This window comes from Alexandromys fortis, unplaced genomic scaffold (genome assembly GCF_014885135.2).
Source record: "Alexandromys fortis isolate MF-2015 unplaced genomic scaffold, M_Fortis_MF-2015_v1.1 scaffold_5, whole genome shotgun sequence".
Lineage (NCBI taxonomy): Eukaryota > Metazoa > Chordata > Mammalia > Rodentia > Cricetidae > Alexandromys > Alexandromys fortis.
In genome coordinates this window covers 24,692,958-24,717,957 of record NW_026067924.1, presented here as the reverse complement: position 1 = coordinate 24,717,957, position 25,000 = coordinate 24,692,958, and the positions used below count along the sequence as shown (strand labels likewise).

The 25,000-nt window shown below is 43.5% G+C and overlaps 1 protein-coding gene across 1 annotated transcript in view; it reads right to left on the bottom strand.

The window, feature by feature from the left end:
* The window catches only part of Ryr2 (ryanodine receptor 2), a 551,701-nt gene that overhangs the window by 24,755 nt on the left and 501,946 nt on the right, over positions 1–25,000 (bottom strand). The window contains exons 87-96 of the mRNA XM_050142326.1: positions 23,997–24,125; positions 18,194–18,298; positions 16,340–16,421; positions 14,032–15,329; positions 12,117–12,181; positions 9,140–9,287; positions 5,946–6,032; positions 4,917–5,138; positions 3,465–3,595; positions 2,036–2,078 (exon numbers count right to left, since the gene is read on the bottom strand). Coding sequence (XP_049998283.1) covers positions 2,036–2,078; positions 3,465–3,595; positions 4,917–5,138; positions 5,946–6,032; positions 9,140–9,287; positions 12,117–12,181; positions 14,032–15,329; positions 16,340–16,421; positions 18,194–18,298; positions 23,997–24,125 — 2,310 coding nt within the window. The remainder of the gene's footprint in view (positions 1–2,035; positions 2,079–3,464; positions 3,596–4,916; positions 5,139–5,945; positions 6,033–9,139; positions 9,288–12,116; positions 12,182–14,031; positions 15,330–16,339; positions 16,422–18,193; positions 18,299–23,996; positions 24,126–25,000) is intronic.

Sequence of the window (25,000 nt, the reverse complement as noted above, 5' to 3'; positions counted from 1 at the left end):
ACCAATCTGCTGTGTGGTGTTTCTCAGTGCTGAAGATGGCCTGGCTGGCCTGTATGGAATTTCTACAGGGAACAGCCTCTTTCTTCTCCCTAGAGGACACAGCCACTGGTACTGCAATGGAAAAGCCAGAAATGAGTTGCTGTGTCTTTCTTTCCCTACTTTCATGTGTGTGTGTGTGGGCGTGCATGTGCATGCATGCCTCTGTATGTGTGTGCGTGTGTGTGCATGCATGCCCGTGTGTGTGCAAGCATGTGCTCACATGCCTCTGTGTGTGTGTGTGTGTGCGTGCACACGCGCATGCCTGTGAGGATGAGCACACATCTCTGAGTGTGTGTAGAGGACAGAGATCAGTGTCAGTTGGCGTCTTTAGTCCTTCCCCAGAGTATTATTTGAAACAGGAACTCTTACTGAACCTGGAACTCAGCATTTCAGCGAGGCCAGCTGGTCAGTGAATCCTCCAGACCTCTGCTCTGCATCTCCCTGGTTCTTGGATCCCAGGCATGCACTGCTCCAGCCTGTGTGGAGGCCAGGGATGCACACCCATGACCTCACTTCACACAGCAGACATTTCCCAACTGTACCATCTCCCTAGTCCCGATCTTGCTATTTCTTTGACATAGATAGATTGCTTGCTCCAGAAATACTTTTGATTTGATATTTTAGAAACACTCTCTTTATTACAGCAAAAACTTCGTAGACATAAAATAATCAAAATGCCCATTTAAAATTATTTTAAAATAATCTTTTAAAATGTTGGCCTAATTTAGATTCGCATATATGCATTAGTGTAATAAACTCAAAGTGCCAGTTCACAAGGCCACAAAACTGCGTGAAGGTGCACATAACAATCAGCAAATGTAGATTCTTTCCACCAGGAAGCATGGACATACATGTGTACAACCACACAAACACTACACACACCGCACACACACACACACACACACTGCACCTAATGATACAGTGAAACTACATGCAAGTTCTTAATGGATGCTCCATCTCTGTATAAGGTGGGAAGAAAAAATTTCAGTGTCTCCTTGACAACCACCTTTGGAACAGTACTGAATTGATAAAGACACAAAAGATCTCTTCACACTACAGGTGTGCCAGTGCACACCAAGTTGGTTTTCACCATGAAACATGAATCAGCAAAGGACCTGGGAGTGGTGGGTCATGCCCAATACCTCAGTATTCTCCAGAAACTGAGGGAAGAAGATTGCAGTGAGTTTGAAGTCAGTGTGGGCTACTTGGTTAGTTCCAGGCTAGCCTGGGCTACAGTTTTAGACCTTGTCTTAAAATTCCAAAAAGAAATAAAAGAGGAAGAGAAGGAGGGGAAAGAGGAGGAGGAGGAAGAGGAGAAGAGGAGGAGGAGGAGGAGGAGGAGGAGGAGGAGGAGGAGGAGAAGAAGAAGAAGAAGAAGAAGAAGAAGAAGAAGAAGAAGAAGAAGAAGAAGAAGAAGAAGAAGAAGAAGAAGAAGAAGAAGAAAGTAAAAAGGAGTGATTCCTGAATAGCAGCCCTCAGCACACAAACACTGTTACACATGATGTTTCAACTAAAACGTGCGGATCCTGGGTGGTAGGGGAGCAGGGAGAACCCTGTGTCTCAGCAGCGGAGCTTAGCCAGCAGCCAGCAGCATGGTCAAAGCAAGGCCAGAATCACCTCTACCTCCCTCCCTCACAATTGAGTCAGATTCGTTTTTTAACGTCTTTAAGATGATATAAAGAAAAAGAGCCTACAGCCAACTTTGGCAACCCAGACAATAGCAAAGCCAATATCCCACAGGTTCTTGTTACTGAGCATAGGTCGCTTGTCCCTAAGGCATGGTGGGTAGTGAGGCCTGTTTATTTAGGGACAGCAGAGTATGAAGGTCGTAGCTGCTCTTTTGAAGATGCCTATTCAGTTCTCTTGGCACTGTGAAATAGCAACGGCAGGCAGCCGGAACACACCTCACAGCCCGCTCCTCATCGGAACCACACCCCAGTCACCCGAGTGCACTGTAAGAAAACACCTGGAGTTTCCTCCCCCTCAGAAACGTTACCTTTCTTTTCACAAATTTATCCCAGTAGTTGTTGGGAAATGACCTAAAAGACACAAAAGCAGAGACGTCAGAGGAGCAGTGCTTTTAAATGATAAAAACATAATCTGAAATAAAACACTGAAAATAGTATGCACGCAGCTATTGTGCTGTCTCCCTGCAAGTACAGTGAGTCACGTCACCTCTCGGTTCATAGCTTTTCGATATCATAAGTGTATTAAACATCAAGTAAGTAATGTCATATAAACATACCAATGGTAAATCACATTAAAATAATAAGGATGATATCTTAATATAACCATATTTATTAACAAGTTTCATATTATATTTATCATTTTTATGAGTGCTATATATACAGGTATATATATGTATGTGTGTGTGTGTATATATATATATGTATATTTCTTGTCAGTTAGTTTAAAAATTAAACGCTCTAGAAACTATGGCTTTGGTGGTGGTTGAAAGGTAAAAAAATGGTCTACCATGGCCAAGGCCCTGAGTTCAAGTTCTCCTACTGAAAAAAAAAACCTAGTAGATTAGAAACCTGTCACTGTTTTGCTCTAAAGCTAGCATCTTATTCTTCAGTGGAAAACTCAGAACTACTAGAAGTAACTTTTAAGAATCAGCAGTTCCAGGGCTGGGGACATGGCTCAGCAACAGAACACTCACAGAGCCAGGGCGAGACCTTGGATTCAATCCTCCTCACCACACAAAAAAAAAATTAAAAAGAATAAACAAACTCAGTCATGGTATAATATCTGACTCTTATGATGTATAAATACTCAAAGATATACCATCAAAAACTGTTTTGTAGAAGTTATAGGTTGGGATGGATGTATGTGTGACACAGTAGCTGGTTGGCTAGTTGGTCTGTTTTTATCTTACCACAGAAGCTAAATAATTACTGGATTAGTTTTTTTTTTTCTTAAGTGTTTTTTTTTTTCTCCTCTTACAAATGACATCACATTTGTAAAATTTTCTAGGTTTGTGTGAGGCTGGTTGGTGGTGCTCTCTGCAAGCTTAGACACATTAGCAGTATGAATTAGTATTTTTCCCTTCGACACTACAGCCCTTCCCTTAATGAATAATTTCTAGCTCCTCTGCATCTGGATGAGATGCCTCTGCAATGCGGGCTGTGAACCTGATGCTGCGCCCCTCCCAAGCCCTGGGTAATGGCTGTGCATTCCCATCAGCACTGTATAAATGGCCTCAAAGTGCTTTTTGATTAAGAGACTCAGACCAGAGGGCAGAAATTGCAGGCATCCATTAGCTTCGGACAGTTCTTAGTCTTTTAATTTTTGTGGCTGAATATATGACTGTTACTCACTTGAGCTAAACTTTTAACAAATCTTCTGAAACTCTAGCAGGGAAATCTCTTTTAACATCTTGAAATTCCTGAGCCCAGAACTGCCTCTCATAATCCCTCACTCACTGTGTGTTGATCACGAGTCTGTCCCACTGGCCTTTAATATCATCTTCCGATGGCTGCTCTGTAATGTAAAGCCCATCAAACTCCAATTTACGTGCCACTTCCTTCTCCCGCTTAAAAATGACCAAGGGGACCTGCAGATGGGAAAAAACACATCGACATTCGCTTAGCTGGGCTGGCGTCTCCCACAGCCACTATCTTTACAAAACAGCTGTTGAGAAGAACTATTTCTTCATTTACTTGCAAGGAGGAAAAAAAATGAGTGAAAATGAATCAAGTACATTCAGACAGAAAGAAGTATCTAGAGGGTTTGGGAAAACAGCATACAGGTGCATGTGTTTTTAAAAAATGTCAATATATAATAACAATAGCATTTGCCATTCTAATGACAAATTGGGATGCTATAACATTCCAGTGACAGCATTCTAGACACTAAAGAGAGACAGGTGATTACAAAATATTCAATATTTATTTAAATACATATTACTTTAAAGCATCAATAAGAACAGGTGTGAAAAAAATCCTAGCAGTTTTACTAATGTCCCTGAAAGCATGTATTTTAATCTCTTTAATAGCTATGTGCAACATACTTATAGGATATAGAGGTAGATTCCTGTTTCAACATTGGCAAAAATCTTGGCGAGTGTAGCAAGGCCTCTGCCGTTGGCTGATGATCCCCTTTCGCACAGACAGTCTGCACAAGCACGGATGGGAGGTATAGATGCTGAGGAGGTATCCAGGAATGCTAACCCCCATGAGAAAAGGGGGACAAGAGGTAGAAAACAATCCCTACGGAGACATCTCACACTCCCGTCTTTTATCCCAAGCCCTAGCTTTTCAAGTATCTTAGGAGGCTCCATAGCCAGAGGCAAAGGGCAGTGATTAAATATAGGCAAACACACTTACACAGGCAAGGATATCCTCAAGCACCCAGAGAGATGATATTATCATGAGATTTCTATTCACCAACGCTTATTGTCACCCCAGAAGGGACATGGGGATAAAGGCAACTTATTTTCTGTGAGTCTTCTGTCATGGATGATGAAAGATACATACCTAGCAACAGAACAGTCATGGCTCACAGGTATTTAACTGTGAGAGACTGTGGGCAGAGGTACTCACTTCTGTATGGTCATGTTATACGTAAAAATGTTGATTGTATGAATGATTATCAATAGGCAAAGGCATACTTGCAATCAATGACTTATCAATAGAAACTAGGAAAGGTTAGGCCCCTCCAGTCCGAGCTTCAGAGACAGGAGCCTATGACGACATTTTTCTCTTCTGCCCTTAGACAGTCATTTCCCTCTACCCCAACCTGCTTCTTCTTTCTGTCCCAGAGGCATGGGGGTCTTAGAGCATCTCAAATAGAAAACATAAATTCCATCTCAGTGCTCACTTCCCCAGAGGTCCAATCTACAGACATTCTAAACACACAGGTACGTGGGGACTTACTTTCAGGCAGTAGTATCCAATGATGCAAAAGAAAGAGATGACAGTGTGCAAGATGGCTAAGATGCGCAGCGTGGGTTCCATGTAGCCGCTGCTCTCCTCCAGGACGTAGTGCACCGCGATGATTCTGTGTGGGCTGCTGTCCAGGCTGGTGGGAACTTTGGCAGTGTCGCCGGAGCTTCGGGCAGGCAGCTCCTTTCCTTCAACCACAGAAGAAGTGGAGACCTGATTCAAACCATTTGAGATACGGTCAGTTCACTGTGTGCCACAACACCACACAAGAAGGAAATGGAAACAACCTCTATAGACAGGGGAATGTTAAGTTAGCACATAAGGGTAGCATGGAAAGACTAACAGGAAAGAACAGACATCTTTACCAACAGCAAATACAAGAAACAAATATGCTTCTAAAATTCACGCTGGGGCTGAGAGAGAGATGGCTTGATAGGAAAAGCGCCTCCCCGCCCAGTTTGATGACCTCAGTCCAATCTCCAGGAATGACAGGACGGAAGGGGAAGACACTCTTGTTAGGTGTTCTTTGACCTTCACATACACACCATGACATATTGTGCACGCAAACACAAAACAAATGCTGGTTTTGTGGTTTTTGTTTTTTGTGCTAATCTAACTAAAGTTATAAGGATTCCAATATGCAGGAAAACACTAGGTACATTACTTCTCAGTTATCCAAATAATGTCATGTGAGGGAGGTTCTGTCACACCCAGGCATCATAACAAGTAAGATAGTCAGCTGAACCATCCTAGGAACACTGGGAGTGAACCTCTGTAACACAGAGCCCTCTCCAGTCACAGCCAGCTGAGGTTCCGCTTACTCTCCCAGAAGTGCATGCGCCCTGCTTCCCTGGGTTTCTGTGATGGAACGGGACTTTGGGCTCTCTCTTTTGTTAAGGTGCAATTTAGAATTGGTGTAAACTGGCTCCGTCGCAGCTCCCAGGGGACTCTATCCATTGGTGTCATTGGACTTTTAGAACGGTCTTTAACCCCCAGGGACACACACACACACACACATACCTTGTAGAAGAGCAGGATAAAATTGATGGCGAAGGCGACAAATAAGGCCAGCATTCTCATGTTGTAAAAGTTGCGAGCAAAATAGTTCTGAAGGGAGAAAGAGTTATGAACAGGCCAGCCGGTAAGAGATAAGAAATTTGCAAACATTTTAAATAAAGAGCGGTTCGTTTACTCCAAGCTACAGATTGGGCGCCTGCTGTGTCCTTGATATTAGAGATGGACAGCAAAGGACAAAGTTTCTGCCAACAAGGAGGAGACAACTAATGATATAATAACCACACCCTCAGATACAAAGTATCATTCGAGAACTTCAAGTGACATCTTGATACACAGGTGAGGGCTTAGGGAGTTTGGTGGTGGTTTGGAAAGGTGGTTTGGAAAAGTTTACCTCCTATGGATAAGCTTGAGCACAGGCCTGGGGGTGGCAAGGGAGCTGGCTAAGAGAGCCATAGAGGGAAGGTACATTGGAGACATGAATGGTGAGGCCATGGCCCTGAATTAAGAGCAACGCTGTGGGTCTGGAGAAAGGGTTAAGAGCATTTGCTGCTCTTGCAAATGGGTTCAGTTTCCAGCACCCACACTGCAGTTCTTAACTCCAATTATGGGGGAATCTGATGCCCTCTTCTGGCCTCCACAGGTACTACATGCAAATGATTACACACACACACACACACACACACCACATACTTGCACGCATGCATGCATGCACAAACAGAAAATATTTTTAAAAGTGTAATCGTGTGTGTGTGTGTGTGTGTGTGTGTGTGTGTGTGTGTGTGTGTGTGGCAATGTGCTTAAGCCCTAGAGAGAAGCAAGGAGAGAGAAGAAGGGGGCTTGGGCAGGTGAGCAGAGACTGAGATCTGAAGGCTTCTGATGGATATGTTAGTTGTCTGTTACGGTAAACTGACCCAATGACCCCTGAACTCATTCCCATCCTCTAGGACCACAGTGCAGGGATATGAAGTCTGTCCCAGCATTTCCTGGATTTGGATGAATGGCCTGATCCCTCCAGGAGCACATCCTGTCTCTTCTGCACTGTCAGCCTAACAAGGGATCCAGCCTGCTGCCTGTACTGTGAGAAAATGTGAGGAAAGCCAGCCACTCATTTTAACATGCTATGATAACTTTATAAGCTGTCACCATTAAAACTGACATATCCTTCTAGGGGGCTGACATGCTGGTGGAGAACTAAAAGGAAGAAGATGCACCCAGGCGATGACTTAAAACCTCCTCTGTGGAGACAGCAGAAGCAATAGGGACTGGTTAGTGAGCATGGAAGCAAACAGATGTTGGCAGGGAGCTGGCCTCCATGGCAGCTGTGGACGTGCAAAGAACTGGGTAGACCCTTGAGGGAACTTGTTTTGGCTTTTTGTTGTTTGTTTGTTTGTTGTGGTTTTTTTTTTTTTTTGCTACATTGAGTTACAGGTAAGAAAGGACTCAAATATGAGCAACGGAGTGAGTGCTTGGTATGGTATATTAAATGGGAAGAAACCAAACAACTTAGCACAAGTAGTTGTAAGGGAGAGGCCACAGTAAAAGCGACTATTTCTTATAACATAAAGTGAGCTTACGGGCAATAAAGCCTCTCATTAACCTCTCCATGAACATAGCCCTCTCTGATGGGCTCTTTGCCCTACAATAGATCTGGCTTTACTGCCGCATCTAGTCAGACTAAGACTGAGTAACACACTCTAACTGGGCCAGTTATACTGTCTCTCCTAGAAAGGAAAGCAGTGGGTCACAGGGACTGAATTATCGAACTGTAGCTGTTGGGTGGAGACAGTCACAAAGACAGGGAGGGCTGGGGTCTGTAGAGGGCACCCAGCCATGACTGGTCTTGTGTGTGCCAACTGGCAAGCATACGCCAAAGCTACAAAGAGAAAGCATAAAAGTGGAAGAGTTACAGAGACAAGGAGCATAGGAACCCTGAGGCAGAGATGGAACCATTACCTCAGTTTATTTCCTTATGTAAGTGTAGAGAGACAGGCTCTTCAGGACCCACAGGACTGCCAGAGGGTATGGCAGCACCTGCCCACCCTGCTACCATGGCAACCACTGATGCATGTCAAATTAACAATTACAGAGTGATCTCAGAAACCTTTATGTTCAGTGGACACTGTAGCAAACACTACAGAGAAAATATAAGACTTGGGGAATATTTCTATAAAAACCTATGAAGAACTATCTTCTTCCTCTCCATTTCTTCATTTCTTTTACAAGTCTCTAAAGAATAATGTTGAATTATCACCACTGAAAAGCTGATTCATTAAGTTTATATTTATAAAAATTTTATATTTTACTTATATGCCTATACATATTTCTTTTTAGTAAAAGGTGTGATGATAGACTCTTTGGTTTTGGAGCTGGACTATAAATTGTGCGGAGCCAGAAGGCTGTGTTAGAAGGCCTTGAAAACTGATTTAATGAGTTCTAAAGTATTTGTGGGAAGACCTACCATGATGGCTGTTATTCAGTCAAGGGATGTCAAGACAATGTGAGCCTATATAGTGGCTTTGGGGGTGTCAGACCATATGAAGGTGTGTAGAGGTGATGGGGGGTCAGTCAGTGTGAATTGTGGAGAAGGGGGTGACTTGAAAAAGGCATTTACCTTAAAGAACAAATACACTTGGGTGTGGAGATGATTCAGCAATTAAGAGCACCGGCCGCTCTTGCAGAGGACCTAGGTTTGGTGCCCAGCACCCACATGGTAGCTCACCTCTTCTGGTTCCCTCAGGCACAGCATACACACAGTACACATGAATGCATGCAGATACTCACATGTGCACATAAAATAGTGATAAAGAAACCATTTCAAAAACTCAAACACAGTAAGATGAGTAGATAAAAAAATCTGCTTAGCCCTGGTTCTGAGAACCCTGCCTTCATAAATCAAACCAATTGTAAAGAAGAAAATACTTCTGTCCTAAATGGATATAGACTTTTTTCTCTTGCCATTATTCTCTGAATAATATATGATAACAAACATTTACATAACATTCACCTTGCATTAGAGACCATAAATAATCTAGAGAGGTCAAAATCCACAGACGAACATGTGCTGTTTACATACAAACACTCCACCTTTCTAGAGGAGCTTTATTCTCAGATGTGGGCGGTAGAAGGGTTTTCTGAGCTCAGCTACTACACAGAGTCAGGACAATCGATCAATACTAAAAGCCATCCCCAGGTCTCACCAGCAGCTTCTGCTGATAGGCTATGATTTTCTTCCAGAACGCTGACTCTGGCACCTCAGGTTCCCCATACCGATGTGTGTGAAGTTGTCTCAACTTCTGCTTGCCCTTATCATCTTTGGCTTTGTCTTCTTTTTCTCCATCTTCCCCCCTGTGGAAACAAAGAAAGCATAAGTGCTTTGCACAATACAAAGTGAACAAATAAATCACAATCTCCACTTAGAAACCAAGTTCTGTGTGTATGTATGCATGTATGTATGTGTATGTTCTTGTGTAAGCATGTTCATGTGTGTGTGCATACAAGTGGGAGCCAGAAGACAACCTTGAGCATTTTTCTTCCTTGGGTACTAATAACCTAATTTTGTGTGATAGTCTTGGTCTTGTTCACCTATTATGCTAGGCTGACTGGCCAGCAAGGCCCAGGGATTTGACTGTCTCTACCTCCCCAGTACTGGGATCACAAGAGCAGGAATTACCCAGGCTTTTACGTGGGCTTTTGGGATCCAACTCAGTATCATGTACTCATGTAGCAAGCTCTTTATGAACTGAGCCATCCTCTCGAGCTTCCAAACTACATTCTATTGCAATGAGTTATGGCATCCTGGCCTTGAGACTAAGGAAGGATTTCCTGCTGTCCCCACAGATGAATGGGCCTGTGCAATTCAAATCAAAGGGATATTTTTCAGGCTGAAAAACTTTTTGTATCCATAAATAATAAAATATTTGGTTGCAAAATGGTACAACCACAAAGACATTTCTTGGCTTCCATTTCACACACCTTACTTTTTAAATATAGTTTTGTGGACCAAAGCTAAGACTTTATGCATGCCAGTCAAGCAATCTGCCACGAAGTTACAACCCCAGCCTTCTTTTTCACTATTTAATCTGAGACAGGGTCTCACTAAATTGCCTAGGCTGGCCTTGAACCTCCTCTGTGTAACCCAAACTTGTCTTCCTGTAGTCTTCCTGACTCAGCCTCCTAAGTAGCCATGATATCAGTACTGCACTACCAGGCCTGGCAACACACCTTGCTTTTAACTTTTGATTATTAAAATCATAATTCTATTTTTATACTTAATTATGCTTGATCTTAGTCCAAAGTCTAGGAGGTGATTCTTTTATGGGGGTGAGGAGGGCGCAGCACACTAGTGAAGATGGGAGGACAACGTTTAAGATTTAGTTCTCACCTCCTGCCATGTGGACTCTGGGGATCACTCTAGTCCTCAGGCTTGGCAGCAAGTGCCCTTGCCTGTTGAGACATCACACTGTCCCATAGCTCAGCTTGTAACAGTTTCTAGCCATTGGCACTTAAAACCAAAGTCCTGTGCACTTGGCTTGTCTCACATAAAAAAAGACACTGATGTGTTAATGCACTGATACAGATACCTTTACCTAATTTTATTTAAAAATATTAATTTTAATATCCATATAGTTATATTAATTCCAGATAATAATGGAATCGGGGCTAGAAGTTTAATGCTTTCTAAGAACTAGAGTTATTTATTTAAGTGTCTGGGTACTTACAAACATGTGGGGGCCAGAGGACAAGTTGAGGGAGTTAACTACCTTCTTCCACCATATGGGTACTGGGGATCAAACTCAGGTCACCTGACTTGGCAACAAGCTTGTTTACCTGCTGAACCACCTTTCCAGTCCCAGGACTAGAAGTCTATGTAAAAAAATGTTTTCAATGTAAAGTAAAAGTCCTTCTTGGGAGGACATAGATGACGCATTACGTTCATACTAAGCCTAGCCAACACTGTACTTCACACCAGGTAAGAACTGCGTGCCCACTGTACTGCCGCGTGTGCCCCCTTTTCCACTCTAAATGCCATTTGTCTAGCCATATTTACAACAGATCCCAGATCTAAGACAATGAAAACAGGCTAACGACATAGTAAAATAAGAGGGGGTGGGGTGGGGAAAGGGTAATGCAGCTACTATGTGAAAATGGTACTGAGGCAGGAATGCACGACTTTAACTTTTCTTAGCTTTTACTAGATAAGCATATAAGATAACATAAATTTGGGGGCAAGCTAAGGGTTTTCTATATTCCTGATGTAAAGCCAGTATGGAAGGAGTTTAACATTTCCCCTGCTTTATGCTGTACTCTTCATTATCTGCCTCTCCATTTAAAACCAAACTCCCCAACACCAGGTATGCTCATGAAGATGAAGACCCCTGGGCCCTTTCCAGAACAACAGAACAAGGAAGGTGTGTGTGTGTGTGTGTGTGTGTGTGTGTGTGTGTGTGTCTAAGCAGGTGCGGTGGGACCCAGGAATCCATACTGTGTGTTTCTGAGTAGGTAGTTGCATGTGTTTTATTGTATGTGCTACAAGGTGGCCTCAAGTGTCATTCTTCAGTAGCCACCCACCCAGTATTTTTTGGATGACATCTCTTCCTGGCCTGGGGATCTCTATTAGGCTAGTCTTCACCTCCCCAGGGAATTACAAATCTGCCCCTCACACCAAGGATTTTTTTTTGTGTGTGCTCTGGGGATCAAACTCAGGTCCTCACACTTAGGCAACAAGCACTTTCCTAGCTACTTCCTCTCTAGCATGAAATCTTCATTTTCAACAATCTTAGGAGATTTCTATGCATGTGGCTCAGGGGGATACCACTCCAGAACACACTAAGCTGTTGAATTTGCCACATTGGTTTCTTCCCAACTTTAAAAGGACAAACGTTCACACATAAACTATCCGTCAGTCCTTCCAGAGAGACACTGAGGTCTCTTCTGCTAAGGGAGAATCACACATAGAAAATGCTCATGGAAAGAGGAAGAAGAGTCTAGGTGTGTGTGTGTGGGGGGGGGGGAATCCAGCTGGCCCTGCATAGAATGAGTTCCTGGCTTTCACATAGATGTGAGACTGGGCCATATGATGACTCTACAGGGGGAGAGTCTCTCCCCCAGCTCCCAAAGAGCAGGGGCGAAGCCAAGAAGTTCCAGGACATGAGGAAAGCATATGGCAGTACATACTCAGCCTTTTCAGGTTCAGACTTGGTTTCTTCTTTTTCTTCCTTCTCTTCTTTTGCCTTCTGCTCCTTGAACATGTCGATAGGGAACAGAGAAACAAATACTATTATTATTGCAGGTGTATGTGTACAGGTGCAGGTGCACCTGTGTGCTGTGGAACAATCTTTGTACACTGTAAATATGTATTGCTCTCATTGTTAGTAAAAAGCTAATCAGCCAATGGCTAGACAGGATTTCCGGGGCAGAGAGAATGCTGGGAAAAAGGAGGGCAGAGTCAGAGGAGTTGCCAGTGAGACACAGAGAAGAAACAGGAAGGAGGTGCAAGATGAAAGAGAGGCAATGCTATGTGGCAGAACATAGATTAATAGGAACAGGTTAATTTAAGTGTAAGAGCTAGTTAGTAAGAAGCCTAAGCTATCGACTATGATTAATATTAATTCTCTCTGTGGATTATTTGGGAATTGAAGGGCAGGAAAGAAAAGTCTGCCTCCAGTTGTGTCTGCAGGTGGGCGTGTGCATGTGTGGCCATGCATGTGGATATCAGAGGACAACCCAGGTCACCATTCCTCATAGGCCATGCACCTTGTTTGTTTTGTTTTGAGACAGGACCTCCTTGGTCTGAGATTCCTCAGTTAGGCTAGCCTGGCTAGCTAGTGAGCTCTGGGAACCAATCAGTCTTCACCTCCCCCTGAGCTGAGATTAGGAGCCTGCACTGCTACACTTGGCCTTTTTTTAAATGTAGGTTCCTGGGATTGAACTAAAGTCATCATGCTTATAAATGCCATACTTTGAATGCTATTGTTGTAATAAAATACTACAGCCAAAAGCATCTCAGGGAGGAAAGGGTTTATTTTGCTGCCCAGACTTCCATCGCTGAAGGAAGTCAGGGCAGGAACTGAAGCAGAAGCCATGATGGAAGGTTGCTTCCTGGCTTCTTCTCCATGGTTCTTCTCAGCCTGCTTTCTTACACAACCCAGGGCTATCAGCCCAGATCTGGTACTGGCCCCAGTGACCAGGACCCTAATCAAGAAGATTCCGACATTCTTGCCTACAGACCAATTTCAGGGAGATTTTTCTCAATTGAGATTTCCTCTTCTCAAATGACTCCAGCTTGTGTCAACTGGACAAGAAAAGCAACCAGGCCATTAAGCAAGCACTTTGGTGACAGAGATCTTCTCAACTCTCTTTAACAAGATTATACGTCACCACTGAGTGCCCTTGGGGAGCTCTGCGGCCACCTGCCAATTCATAACCCACAAGGGAGATTTTTTTTGGCTTACATTGCGATATAAGTTCCATGTTCCCTCCTAGCCTCCGCTTTTAATGCACACCCTCCTCTCCAAAAGCAGTCGATTAAAAATTCTCCAGGCTCATTTCCACTGGCTTCTCTCATTTCAGAAACAACCCTCTTTATCTTATCCACCTGCTCAAATCTTCTCCATCTTTCAAGGCCAATTCAAGTCTTACCGCTTATGATCGTCATCTAAGTACAGGTGTTCGCATTAGATCAGCAGATAACACTCCCCCACTGGCCAACCTTTTAGCTTTGAGTTTCTCATCCACTCAGTGTTCTCAGACACTTGGGGGAAAAAGCACAAAGATTTGGGTATGGAAGAATAGTACAGCTGACCATCACAGCAGGGTCTCATTGCCCATGGAGCACACAAATTAAGTTTCTCAGAACAAATCACACAGATTCCTTACAGGTCTTCATCAGAGAGTCAGAGAGCATCCATGCACAAGGGAGGGGAGAGACAGAGGGAGGAGGAGAGGGAGGGGAGAGAGAAAGGCAAACAGACAGAGGGACAGAGCAAGTAAGAGTTAGCATGAGCACATGACTGAGAAAGCCCTAGAGCAGACACATGGACCAAGGGGGCAGGGTGATTAATAGCATTAGTGATACCTTCAAGTGAAGTACCTGAAACTTTTCTTGTACCTCAGGGACAGGCATGGGGTTGGTCATCAGGTCACTGAGGCCGGCATTTGGGTTGTGAGGAATCAGTTTGTACTGCCCGCCTTCCCTCTTCAGGTCTAAGCCAAATATGTCCGAGAGAAGGTCACTTTCTTCTGTCAGTTCCTTTAGGTCGGTCAGATCTTCAGAGGGCAACGCTGACTCCAAAGACTTCCTCTCTCCCTCTTCCTCATCTCCTCGCACCTCATCCTGAGTGGGGTCTGGCATGTTGGCTAGAAGCTCGGCCACTTTGATTTTCTTAGCACCTTCCACCAGGCTCCCACCAAGCAGCAGGCTGGAGACGATACGAAAAAAGCCCCTACAGACACTGGCCACGAAGTGTAAGAGGGTCACAAAGACACTCCAGTAGGACGAGAAGAAGGCAGTGACCATGTCCTTCACCGTCATCTTCTTCATTCTCTTCATCTGCTTCTTTAGGCTCTTCAGGCTGAGCGTCCTAACCAGAGTTAGGATGTTGTACCTGAGAGCAAACAGGGCCGACTGGATGGTGAGGAGGGAGAAGAAGCCCATCCGTGGGCCCTGCTCTTCAGGTCTCTCCTTCTCACTCTCTTCTTTGTTGGCTGACCTCTCGTTTAGATCGGACTCTGAGATCTGAGCTGCCAGCTGCATCTCGAAGATGGTGTCCTCGCAGAAGTTCACAAAGAGCTCCATCTTCTCCTTCTCCCCACCCTCATTGACCACATCGAATATGAACTGTCTTTTGGACTCCTTGACCTGTGGCTTCTCCCACTGGGTTCGGCTGGACTCGCTGATCTCAAAGTAGACCCTCTCGATGCGCTTGGCACTGCCCATGATCTCAATGCGACCCAGGAAAGGTTGGAAGTAGTTGAGGACACTCTCGGCTAACTCCAAGAAGGTCTGCAGCCTCGTGTCATTGGGCATGTGCTCCGAGAGGTTGGTCAACAGGACAGCAACATTGAAGCCAATGTCCTTTGCGGGCTCATGGAACCTTTTGACAAACTCCTCATAGTCCAGGGTTTCGTTTTCATCTGTCTCGGCACACGACAGCAGAAACTCGGTCTCTGATTGTGTGTAGTGCTTGTGGCTTTCCATGGCTTTGTGGAAGTCTCTCTTGGAAATGACCCCTTTGCCGTCAGGGTCGTACTCCTTAAATGTGTCTGAGGACGTCAAGTCCTTTAGCTTCAAGAACATGTCAAAGAACTTGAGGATCATCTCCACGTTGTTGGAAGACTCTACAAGCATGTCCACCATCTGTTTGCCTATGGTTCCGTTCACAACATTACCTGGTGCGAGAGAGTGTGTAGTTGTTTTGAAAATGAGCATTTTTTACAAAACTAGTATCTACAAACAAAATAATCATACATACCTGGACTTAAACATGAACCAAAGTCATTGATTTAATTTTCTCCTAATGTATGAGGTCTTAAGAACAGATGGATAATTATTTCTAAACTAATAACTCAAAAATGATTATAGAAATATCGGAAAAGCCATATTCACAAAGTAATTAGGTTTGACACATTCAATCATATTTCTGAGCCTGTGAGATGGTTCATTGGATAAGGGCACTCACTGCTAAGACTAATAACTTAAGTTCACTCGTTCTTCTTCCTCCTCTACTTTCTCCCCCCTCCCCAAATTACAATGGAAACCACCATCCTATATCTCCCCATGGTCCAGTGTTTGGAGTTAGAAAAGGACAGATTACTGACAAGCCTCAGAAAATGAGGTTATTTTCTAAGTTGCAGACCCATAGAGGGTTGTATTCCTAAAACAGGGAGTTCTATGAACCCCAAAACAGAATGCCATGCCCAGCAAGGGGGCTATAGCATCTGTTTGTGGAGTAGACACATACAGTGAAGAGCCTAAGGTGGGCTTCTGGGAACGCCCAGGAGAAATTATCTTCATTACACTGATAGGTATTGAAGACCCATCTTGCTGGTGGGCAGGACTGTCATCTGGGCAGGGATCCTTGACTGTCTACACTGGAGAAAGGAGCTCAGCACTGGCAGGTATCCATTCGTTGCTCTCTGCTCTCTGATTTTGGATGCAACATAACAGCTACTTCCAAGCTCCTTCCACCTTTCTTCACCAGGATAGACTGTGCCACAGAAACAGCCATTTCTCTAGGAGGTTGCTCTTATCAGAAAACTTCATAGCCACAAGAAAAGAAACTACGATGCCCAGCAATGCATCAGAGTCGCCGGGCATTGCTTCATGGTGATGCCAAACACAGCACAGATTTGCCCAACAAGTTTAAAAGAGAACGGAAAAGTAAACACTAAAGCCCCACCTTCTAGCATGGACAGTAGCATAACCACCATGTCCTTCTGGAGGTCCATCAATTCTTTCAAGAGCTCGATTTGGCTGGAATCCTGGAAATATTAATATATTACACTCAAGATAAGGAGAAGAACATGTGGCCAGATCACATCTGTCCTCACAAGAAACTTCCTGGTGGCCAATACTAAGCCCTTTAAGGCATCATAGAACTATTGGATGCCAAATATAAACACATGGCTTACTGAATATAATAAAATACACTGGTGAAGTATTTAAAAGTGAATACACTGCTCACTTTTGAAGTGTGTTCACTGAAAAGCCTGCAAGGACACATGCCCAGCAGGTGTGTGGAGGAGCCCAAGTCCTGCTAAGGCTCGGCAAGTATCAGCTCTTGCTACACATTGGGCACAGTTTTCACTTGAAAAGACTATACTTTTACTTTTCTCTGACTTCCTTTTCCTTATTCATTTTTACAAGCTTTTATCTACTTTGGGAGAGTGTGTGCAGTTCTATGTGTGTGCATGAGGACGCTCATGGGCCACTGCAAGCATGCGGAGGCCACAGGGCAGTTTGCAGGGAGTGGCTGTCACCTTCCACCATGCGAGTTCTGGGGATGAAACTCGGTCTCCAGGCTCGGCAGCCAGTGCCTTCACCCTCTGGGTCACCTCTCTTCAGAAACGCTTGCTTCCTTTTTTTTCTATCATGTGGTGGACGCCCATTTCCAACAGGTGTGTTACATCTTTGGCTACCACCAAGATGCCCTGAATCCAAAGCGCTTTACCCAGGGCTGATGTTAACTTTCTCTATTCATGCACCTTCAGTTTGAAACGATACAGACATGGAAGTAGGGAAGCTGGAAGCTGATGTTTCCAACAGACTTTGTGAATTAATACCAAAATGTATTTCTTGTTTATCTTTACAACCGTTATCCTCCTTTGACTTCAGAAAGTTAACTTTCCTGGTACTGAGCAAATGTCATCTTTGCTGTAAAAACTTCCTCTTTCTAAAAAATTTATCACAGGTTTCAAATCTTTCGCAATATCCATGAACGGGAAGAAAATTCCCAATGAACTGAGACACAAGAATGGGTCGGAAGGCAGTGAAATTATAACGGCTGCTGTAGCTTCTCATCCCTTCATATTCTTAGTTCTCCTTCTGTGTTCACCCTGCATGAAGTGCTCTGGGCTGTGGTCCTGATGAGTGCTCTCAGAAATGTACTCTGCCCTAAGTGTACAGGAACTCTTTAGTTGTGCTGTTTTCATAATTTTTTTCATATCACAGGTGGGAGCCTTCAGTGGTCTAGCTGTCCCTAAGTAAGTCATCCAGTGAGATTTCTGAGGATGCAGCTGCTTCTGAGACACCCATCAACCTGTAGGTTCACCCAACTCATTGGTTCACACGAGTTCTCCACTCCATTAGGGGAGTGAAGTGTTTTTTTGTTAAAATATTTGATATACAGGATAGAGAAAAGGCTCGATGGTTAAGGCCATTTACTGCTCTTGCACTGGACCTGAGTCCCAGCATCCATATTAGGTGTCTTACTGCCATCTAAAACTCTAGCTCCATGGGGCCAATGCCTTCTTCTGGCCTTTGTGGATACCTGCAATCACATGTGTGTGCACACTCGCACATAGCGTGTGTGCATGCACACACACACACAAATTTTTATCTACCCTAACTATGTGATATTTTAGTTGTGAATTCATTACAATAAAATTATCTATTAAAAATAAAGAAATTAAAATTGAAAAAATAAAATATTTGACAAAGAATAAAAAACCCCACAGGTCAGTGATATAGAAGAGATAATAGCATATGCAAGAGTAGTTGCTGGTACCCACTTAATTAAAGGCCACTGACTTACCTGAGACAGCTTCATCTGCATGTGGGCAAACACATGAAGGAAACCCACAACAGCGTCCCACAGCCTGCTGTGTGCCAGGCTCTGCTGGTTGCCAGTACAAGGACCCTGCAGCATGAATATTAATCATGACAGTAATCACTTGGAATCATTTATTTGACTAAATAAACTTCAAAGAAAGAAAAGACTTTAACTCTCTGTTTACATGTCTGTTCGCCAGCTCCTTATCTCTGAAGAGAGAGCCACAAAATCAAAGGGACATGGTAGGAATAAGGTGCCCTTGGCAGTCAGTGTTCTTCCTGAGACTGTCCGGTTAAGTGCCCCTAAAAGCTTCTCAGGTGTTTGTTTCTATATGAATATTAAGACACTATGGACACTGATTACTTCTTCTGTTTACAGGAAAAGGGGAAGGTACTGACAGTTTGGTTGTTCAGTCAAATCATCTACGCAGGATAAAAAAGAAGACTTAAAACAGGTGTGGTGGCACAGGCCTGGGACACCAGTGACAAGGAGGAGTTCAAGGTCATCTCTGGCTACTTAGTAGCTACAGACTAGCCTGGGCTATATGAAACCCTCTTCCATTAAAACAAAAACAAAAAAAATATGAGAATATGCTTAAGAGAAGAAGAAATTTTTTCTTATTAGTACTAACTTGGGTACAATATTCCCATAAAGGAAACAACCCCTCTTTGATGTTTTAATTGGATGATTGTTTAGCAAACAATGTAACTACTAACAAGTTAAAACTTAATATTCGATCATTAATTTCAATAAATCTTGAGTCCTGGTAATAAATTTCATAAATCTTGAGTCCAAAGTAACTGATTTTGTTAAAATAATTTTTTTTGGAAAGTTATTGGCTAAAAGAGCTCTAGCTTTGGGCTCCCTCACAAACCAAACCAAGCGACATCATTATAAACACGAGCTCAATAGTCAGGGACAAACAAGTAACCTCTAATTAGGAGCCTTATTATTCATCCAGTCATATGTTATATGTACATAGCAAGCAGTTTCTTAAATATATATTACATATTAGGTGCAGTATTTTAAATATTATTTCCTCCAGAAACACAGGGTCAAAGTTCTCCCACCCTGCCCCCTTGGTGGAGTACTAACTCACTTGTAGGCTGACTGAGCCTGATTTACAAAGAGACAACTTATTGAACTCACAAGTAATCCTGACAAAGTGAATTCAATGATGGTTAAAATAAACCCTTAAATTTTAATGTCAGGCCAGGGAGATGTATCAATAAAAATTAAAAAAAAGCACTTGTGTAAGCCTGATGAGATGAATTCAATCCCACATTTAAAAAAAAAAAAAAAGCCAGAGTCTCTGGTGCACGTTTGCAAGCCCACCCCTCCTACATGAGGGCTGTGGTGGTTTGAATAGGTATGGCTACCACACACGTGCATGTGTGTGTGTGTGTGTGTGTGTGTGTGTGAGAGAGAGAGAGAGAGAGAGAGAGAGAGAGAGAGAGAGAGAGAGAGAGAGAGCGCATGTGTGTGCTTGTGTGTTTGAATGCTTGGCCCATAGGAAGTGACACTATTAGGAGGTATAGCCTTGGAGAAAGTGTGTCACTGTGGGGAGGCTTAAAGGTCTCATATGCTCAAGTTTTACACTCTGTGGCATACAGCCTCCTTATGCTGCCTACAGATTGAGATACAGAACTCTCAGCTCCTTTTCCAGCACCATGTCTGCCTGCATGCCACCATGCTTCTCACCATGATGATAATGGAGTAAACTTCTGAAACTGTAAGCCAGCCCTAATTAAATATTTTCCTTAATAAGAGTTGCTGTGACCACAGTGTCTCTTCAGAGCAAATAAAACCCTAAGACAAGAGGGGAAGTGGAGACAGGAGGATTTCATGGAAGCATGCAGGCCAGACTGAAGTACCTTACTCAGAAACAGAAACAAGAGGCAGTGCCTGAACAAGGTGTAAGACAAGGACTAATTCCTGAAATATGTCCTTCGGCATCCATGTACAAGCCTAGGCATTTGTGTACCCTACCCTCTCCTCCTCTCTCCCATCTTTCTCTGTACTGGGCCTGCTTTTGGCTATGGTGGTGTCTAGCCTCAAAACAATGGATCTGTAGGATTTCATTTTGCTATTGAAGTGCAGTTGCAACACATGAATGCATGGTGCAGGTGTCAGGGAGAACAGACTGCAAACTCAATGGAGAACAGCAGCAACTCAACATGGCCTCTGTTTAATAACAACTTCCTTTGGGTGATATTCAAGGTTCTGAGTCAAATGAAGAGTTTAAGAAAATGTGGTGCACCTACACAATGGAATATCACTCAGCTGTTAAAAACAATAACAGTATGAAATTGAAATTCTAAGGCAAATGGATGGAACTAGAAAAGATCATCCCGAATAAGGTAACCCAGACCCAGAATGACAAACATGATATGTACTCACTCATAAGTAGATATTAGCTGTAAAGTAAAGGATAACCATGCTACAATCCACAGGCCCAGAAAGGCTAGGTAACAAGGAGGGCCCAAAGGGGGCATTAGGATCTCTCTGGGAAGGGGAAATAGAAGAGACTTTATGGGTAGAGTAGGGGTGGGTGGGGATGGGAAGAAATATGAAGGATCAGGTAGGGGAGGGAATGTACTGAAAGAGTTAACTGGATATATGAAGCAAAAGTTTCTTCTTTGTTACAATGTGTTAATGGTCAGACTGGTAAATGTCTGAAGGACCCCAAGATCCATTAATGTATCACTTCCAAGGCAGAGAGCTTCCAGCTGTATCAAAGTGCAGAAAGCTAGCTGTAAGCAAGGAACGCCACTGTAATTCTCTTTACTCTGACCATGGGTGCAACAGCTATATGATTGAAGTTCTGCCTTTATTTCTAAAAAAGGAAAAACTATAGTTTGTGACCTCGAATTGTAAGCCAAATAAACTTCTTGCCCCCCCCCCCAAAAAAAAAGAAAGGAGGTCATTTCATGGTCAGGTAGAAACCTGGAGAAAGGGAAAATCCCAGGAATCTATGAGGATGGCTCCAGCTAAGGCGCCTAGCAAAAGGGGATACATAGCCTGAAATGGCCACCTCCTGTGACCAGGCAAGACTACCAGTGGAAGGACTGGAGTACCAACCCATAACCTTTGACCTACGGTCTATCCTGCCTATGGGATAAGGGTGACACAGAAATTGTAGGAATGGCCAACCAATGGCTGGTCTAGCCTGAGACCCATGCCATAAGAGTGAGCCCACTCTCTACACTGTCTGGAGTACCAGGATTCAGAGACTAGGTGTCCCAGGGACCTAGGGTAGAACCAAACACAACCAGTAGAAAAAAATGTCAATATAATGATGCCTAACTATATTCTCCTGTGCTCATAGATTGACACCTAAGCTAATAATCATCAGAGAGGCTTCGTCCAGCAACTCTTGGAATCAGATGCAGAGACCCACAGTCAAATATTATGTCAAGTTTGGGGAATCTTGCTGAAGAGATGGAGGAAGGATAGTAGGAGCCACAGGAGTCAATGATATCACAAGAAAACCCACACTATCAACTAACCTGGCCTCATAGAGAGTCACAGAGACTGAACAACAACCAAGGAGCATGCATGGGACTGACCTAGGCCCTCCATATATGTTATAGTTGTATAACTTGGTCCTCTTGTGGGACTCTTAACAGTGGGAACAGTGACAGTCTCCAACTCTTTTGTGGCTTTTAGGACCCTATTCCTCATACTGGGTTTCCTTGCCCAGCTTTAATACAAGGGGAGGTGCTTGGTCTTACTACACTTGATATGCCATGCTTTGTTTATATCCATAAGAGGCCTGCCCTTTTCTGAATAGAAACAGAGGAGGAGTGGATGAAAGAAGAGGCAGAAATGGGAGGGACTGAGAGGAGAGGAAGGAGGGGAAACTGTGGTCAGGATATAAAATAAATTAATAATACTAATAATGTCTTACATCGCATATGGTTAACTAGGACTTGTGTGGGCAGTCTAAGGCTATGCACCCACTACCCCATTACCAAATGAATATTGTAGTAGGTCATTGCTTTGGACTAAAACTGGATTGAAAATCAAAATAAAGTCATTCATGCTAAGGTTCCAGGTTACCAAGTCAAAAGTCAAGCCGTTAATCTGATCTTCTAAAAACCAGAAAGATATGGACATTTAATTCCTAGATCTGGTTCAATTGGAAAGTCAATGAAAGAGCTTCCTTCACAAAATTCTGACACAAAAATCAAACCTAAGACCGATCACTTATCCCAATATTGATCAGTCGGTTACTACTTTGTAAATTGTATTGGCCCCTGGCCCAGCAGACAGGAAGAGCGACCCTGAGTGATCAGCCTGCAACCTTCAGCTCCTTCAGCTCCTTCTGCCAGTTTGTGGACGGAATTCGTCTACTTTAAAAAGTGCAGCGTTGCCTAGCTCCAGAACTGAGAAATAAGTTAAATATGGGAAATGACATTGTACAATCTCACCCATTTACACTCCGATGCCGAAAGGAATGCAGTGTACATTCTAGAACCTACTCATCTTTACCTGAACATGGTTTCTTAAATGATACTCTTTAATTATTTCTATGAAACTTCAGCTTCACTGTTACTGAAATCCTATAGAAAGAGCATTAATTACCCAGTTTCTCCTTCCTTTCTTCTCCCTGATGTGTGTTCCATAATTACTACAGGCCCTCGAAGTGCAACACAGCCCAAAGCACTCCTGTAGCAAGCCTGTCTAATGACTACAGTGTCACGGTGTGTAGGCACACATCTCAACCTCATATTTTAGTCCAGATATTGCCAAGGAGAATGGACAGGAATGCTGAGTGATGTGGGAGTGTCATATATCAATCTGTTGATTTCATTGGTTAATTAAATAAAGAAACTGCTTGCCCTGATAGGTTAAAACATAGGTGGGAGGAGTAAACAGGAGGAAGAGGAAGTGAGGTAAGACTCCTCAGACAGAGGCGAGATAGCTCTGCTCTCAGAGACACACGTTATGAAGCTCCGACTCAGGATGGACGTAGGCTAGAATCTTGTAAGTGCACCTTGGGGTGCTTACACACATTATTAGAAATGGGCTAGTCCAGGTGCGAGAGTTAGCCGAGAAGAGGCTAGATATAATGGGCAAGCAGTGCTTAAAAGAATACAATTTATGTGTTGTTATTTCGGGCATGAGCTAGCAGGCAGCCGGAGTGCTGGGGACGCAGCCCTGCTGCTCCTATTTCAACAGCTGAGGAGAGAGAAAAGAGGCTAACAAGCTTGGTGCTGCTCCAGGGGGCCCGGATTCAGTCCCTAGCACCCACAGGACAGCTTGCAATCACCTGCAACTCCAGCTCCCAGGGATCTGACACCCCCTTCTGGCTTCCTGGGCACTCTCATACATACATAAAAATAAATACATAATTACAAAATAAAAAATATACAAATAAAAATATTTTTTAAAAGTCAATAGGAATGTGGAACATATTTTAGGTGTGAAATACTTTCTATGGAATTCAATGCTAAATTTTATATCTATCTATCTTCTGCCTACATACTTACCTAACTATAAGTACCAGGGAATCGAACCTAAAGCTTCACACATGCCAAGCACATGTTTTACCACTGAGCCACACCATCTGCCCTCTTTGCTTTTTGAGACGGGATCTTTACTAAGTTTCCCAGGTTAGCCCAGATCTCACTCTCAGCCTGGGCAGGCCTCAAGTTTTAGATTTTTCTGTATTACATCCTGATTAGCTGGAATACTAAGTCTGTGGCACCAGGCCCAGTCAGAAGAGTCTCTTTAAAACTTCTTTTCTTTTCTCGAGAAGTAGAAAGGTTTTCATGTTTACCTGGATGTACTCCGTGAGAGTGTTGAACACCTGCTTCGCCACTTGGATGGCTTTGGAGAAGTTGCGCTGGCCCTGCTCGTCTATGATGTCCTTCCCAGAGTAGTACCAATAGAAATCACTAATGGACTCCTGGAAAACAGAGACCATGTTGTGGAGGGGCGCTGGCCAGGTATCCTTGCCCCAGCCAGGCTTGAAGCCAGTACAAACAGAGAGGTTAGAACAGTGGCAAAAGGAAAACTGAGACTAAATACTGGTCATCAGCCTTCTCTCCATGCATACAGTGTGGAACACCCTCCGCACCCCAGCAACACCCCTCGCAAAATAACAGAGAACTTAGCCTCAAGAATTCCTCTCTGATCCCCTTGATTTTGACAACTGCAATAATTCAGGAAGACGAATGCATTTATATACTGAGTGAAATTTGGTGTTTACAATGTGAGTCTGACAAGTAGACAGGCCATGACACAGTGTTTTTGGAGTGAAAAACATCCATCCACCTTTTCTCCAGAAGAGCTAGGAGTATTTCAGGAACACAATTCCATGATGCTCCTAGCGTTTGTAGCTAAGGACAGTGGCTGGCTTGCTCACGATCACTAGGAGCTGAAAACCAACACCTGTGAGGCTCATATTCACAGATACGCCCTATGGACTCACATTTGGAAGAGGCCTTTATTGGCTAAATGAATAATATAATAATTTTGTTGAACATATGAACCACATTTGAGTATGGTGACAGGCTCTTTAAGAACTTACAAATACATTTTCAGAAGTGCCTTTTGATATGTTTGCTTCATAATGGATTTTTCTCCTATCAAGTAAAGGAACGATGGAAAGAAGGAAGAAATGAAGGAAAGGGGTATTGATAGTGAGAAAGGCTAGTGAGAAGAAGGAAGTAAGGAGGGGGTAGAAGCAAAAGAGGGTTAGAGAAAAGAGCAGAACAGAGGGAGGAAGAGAAGAGAAGAGGAGAGGAGAGGAGAGGAGAGGAGAGGAGAGGGGAGGGGAGG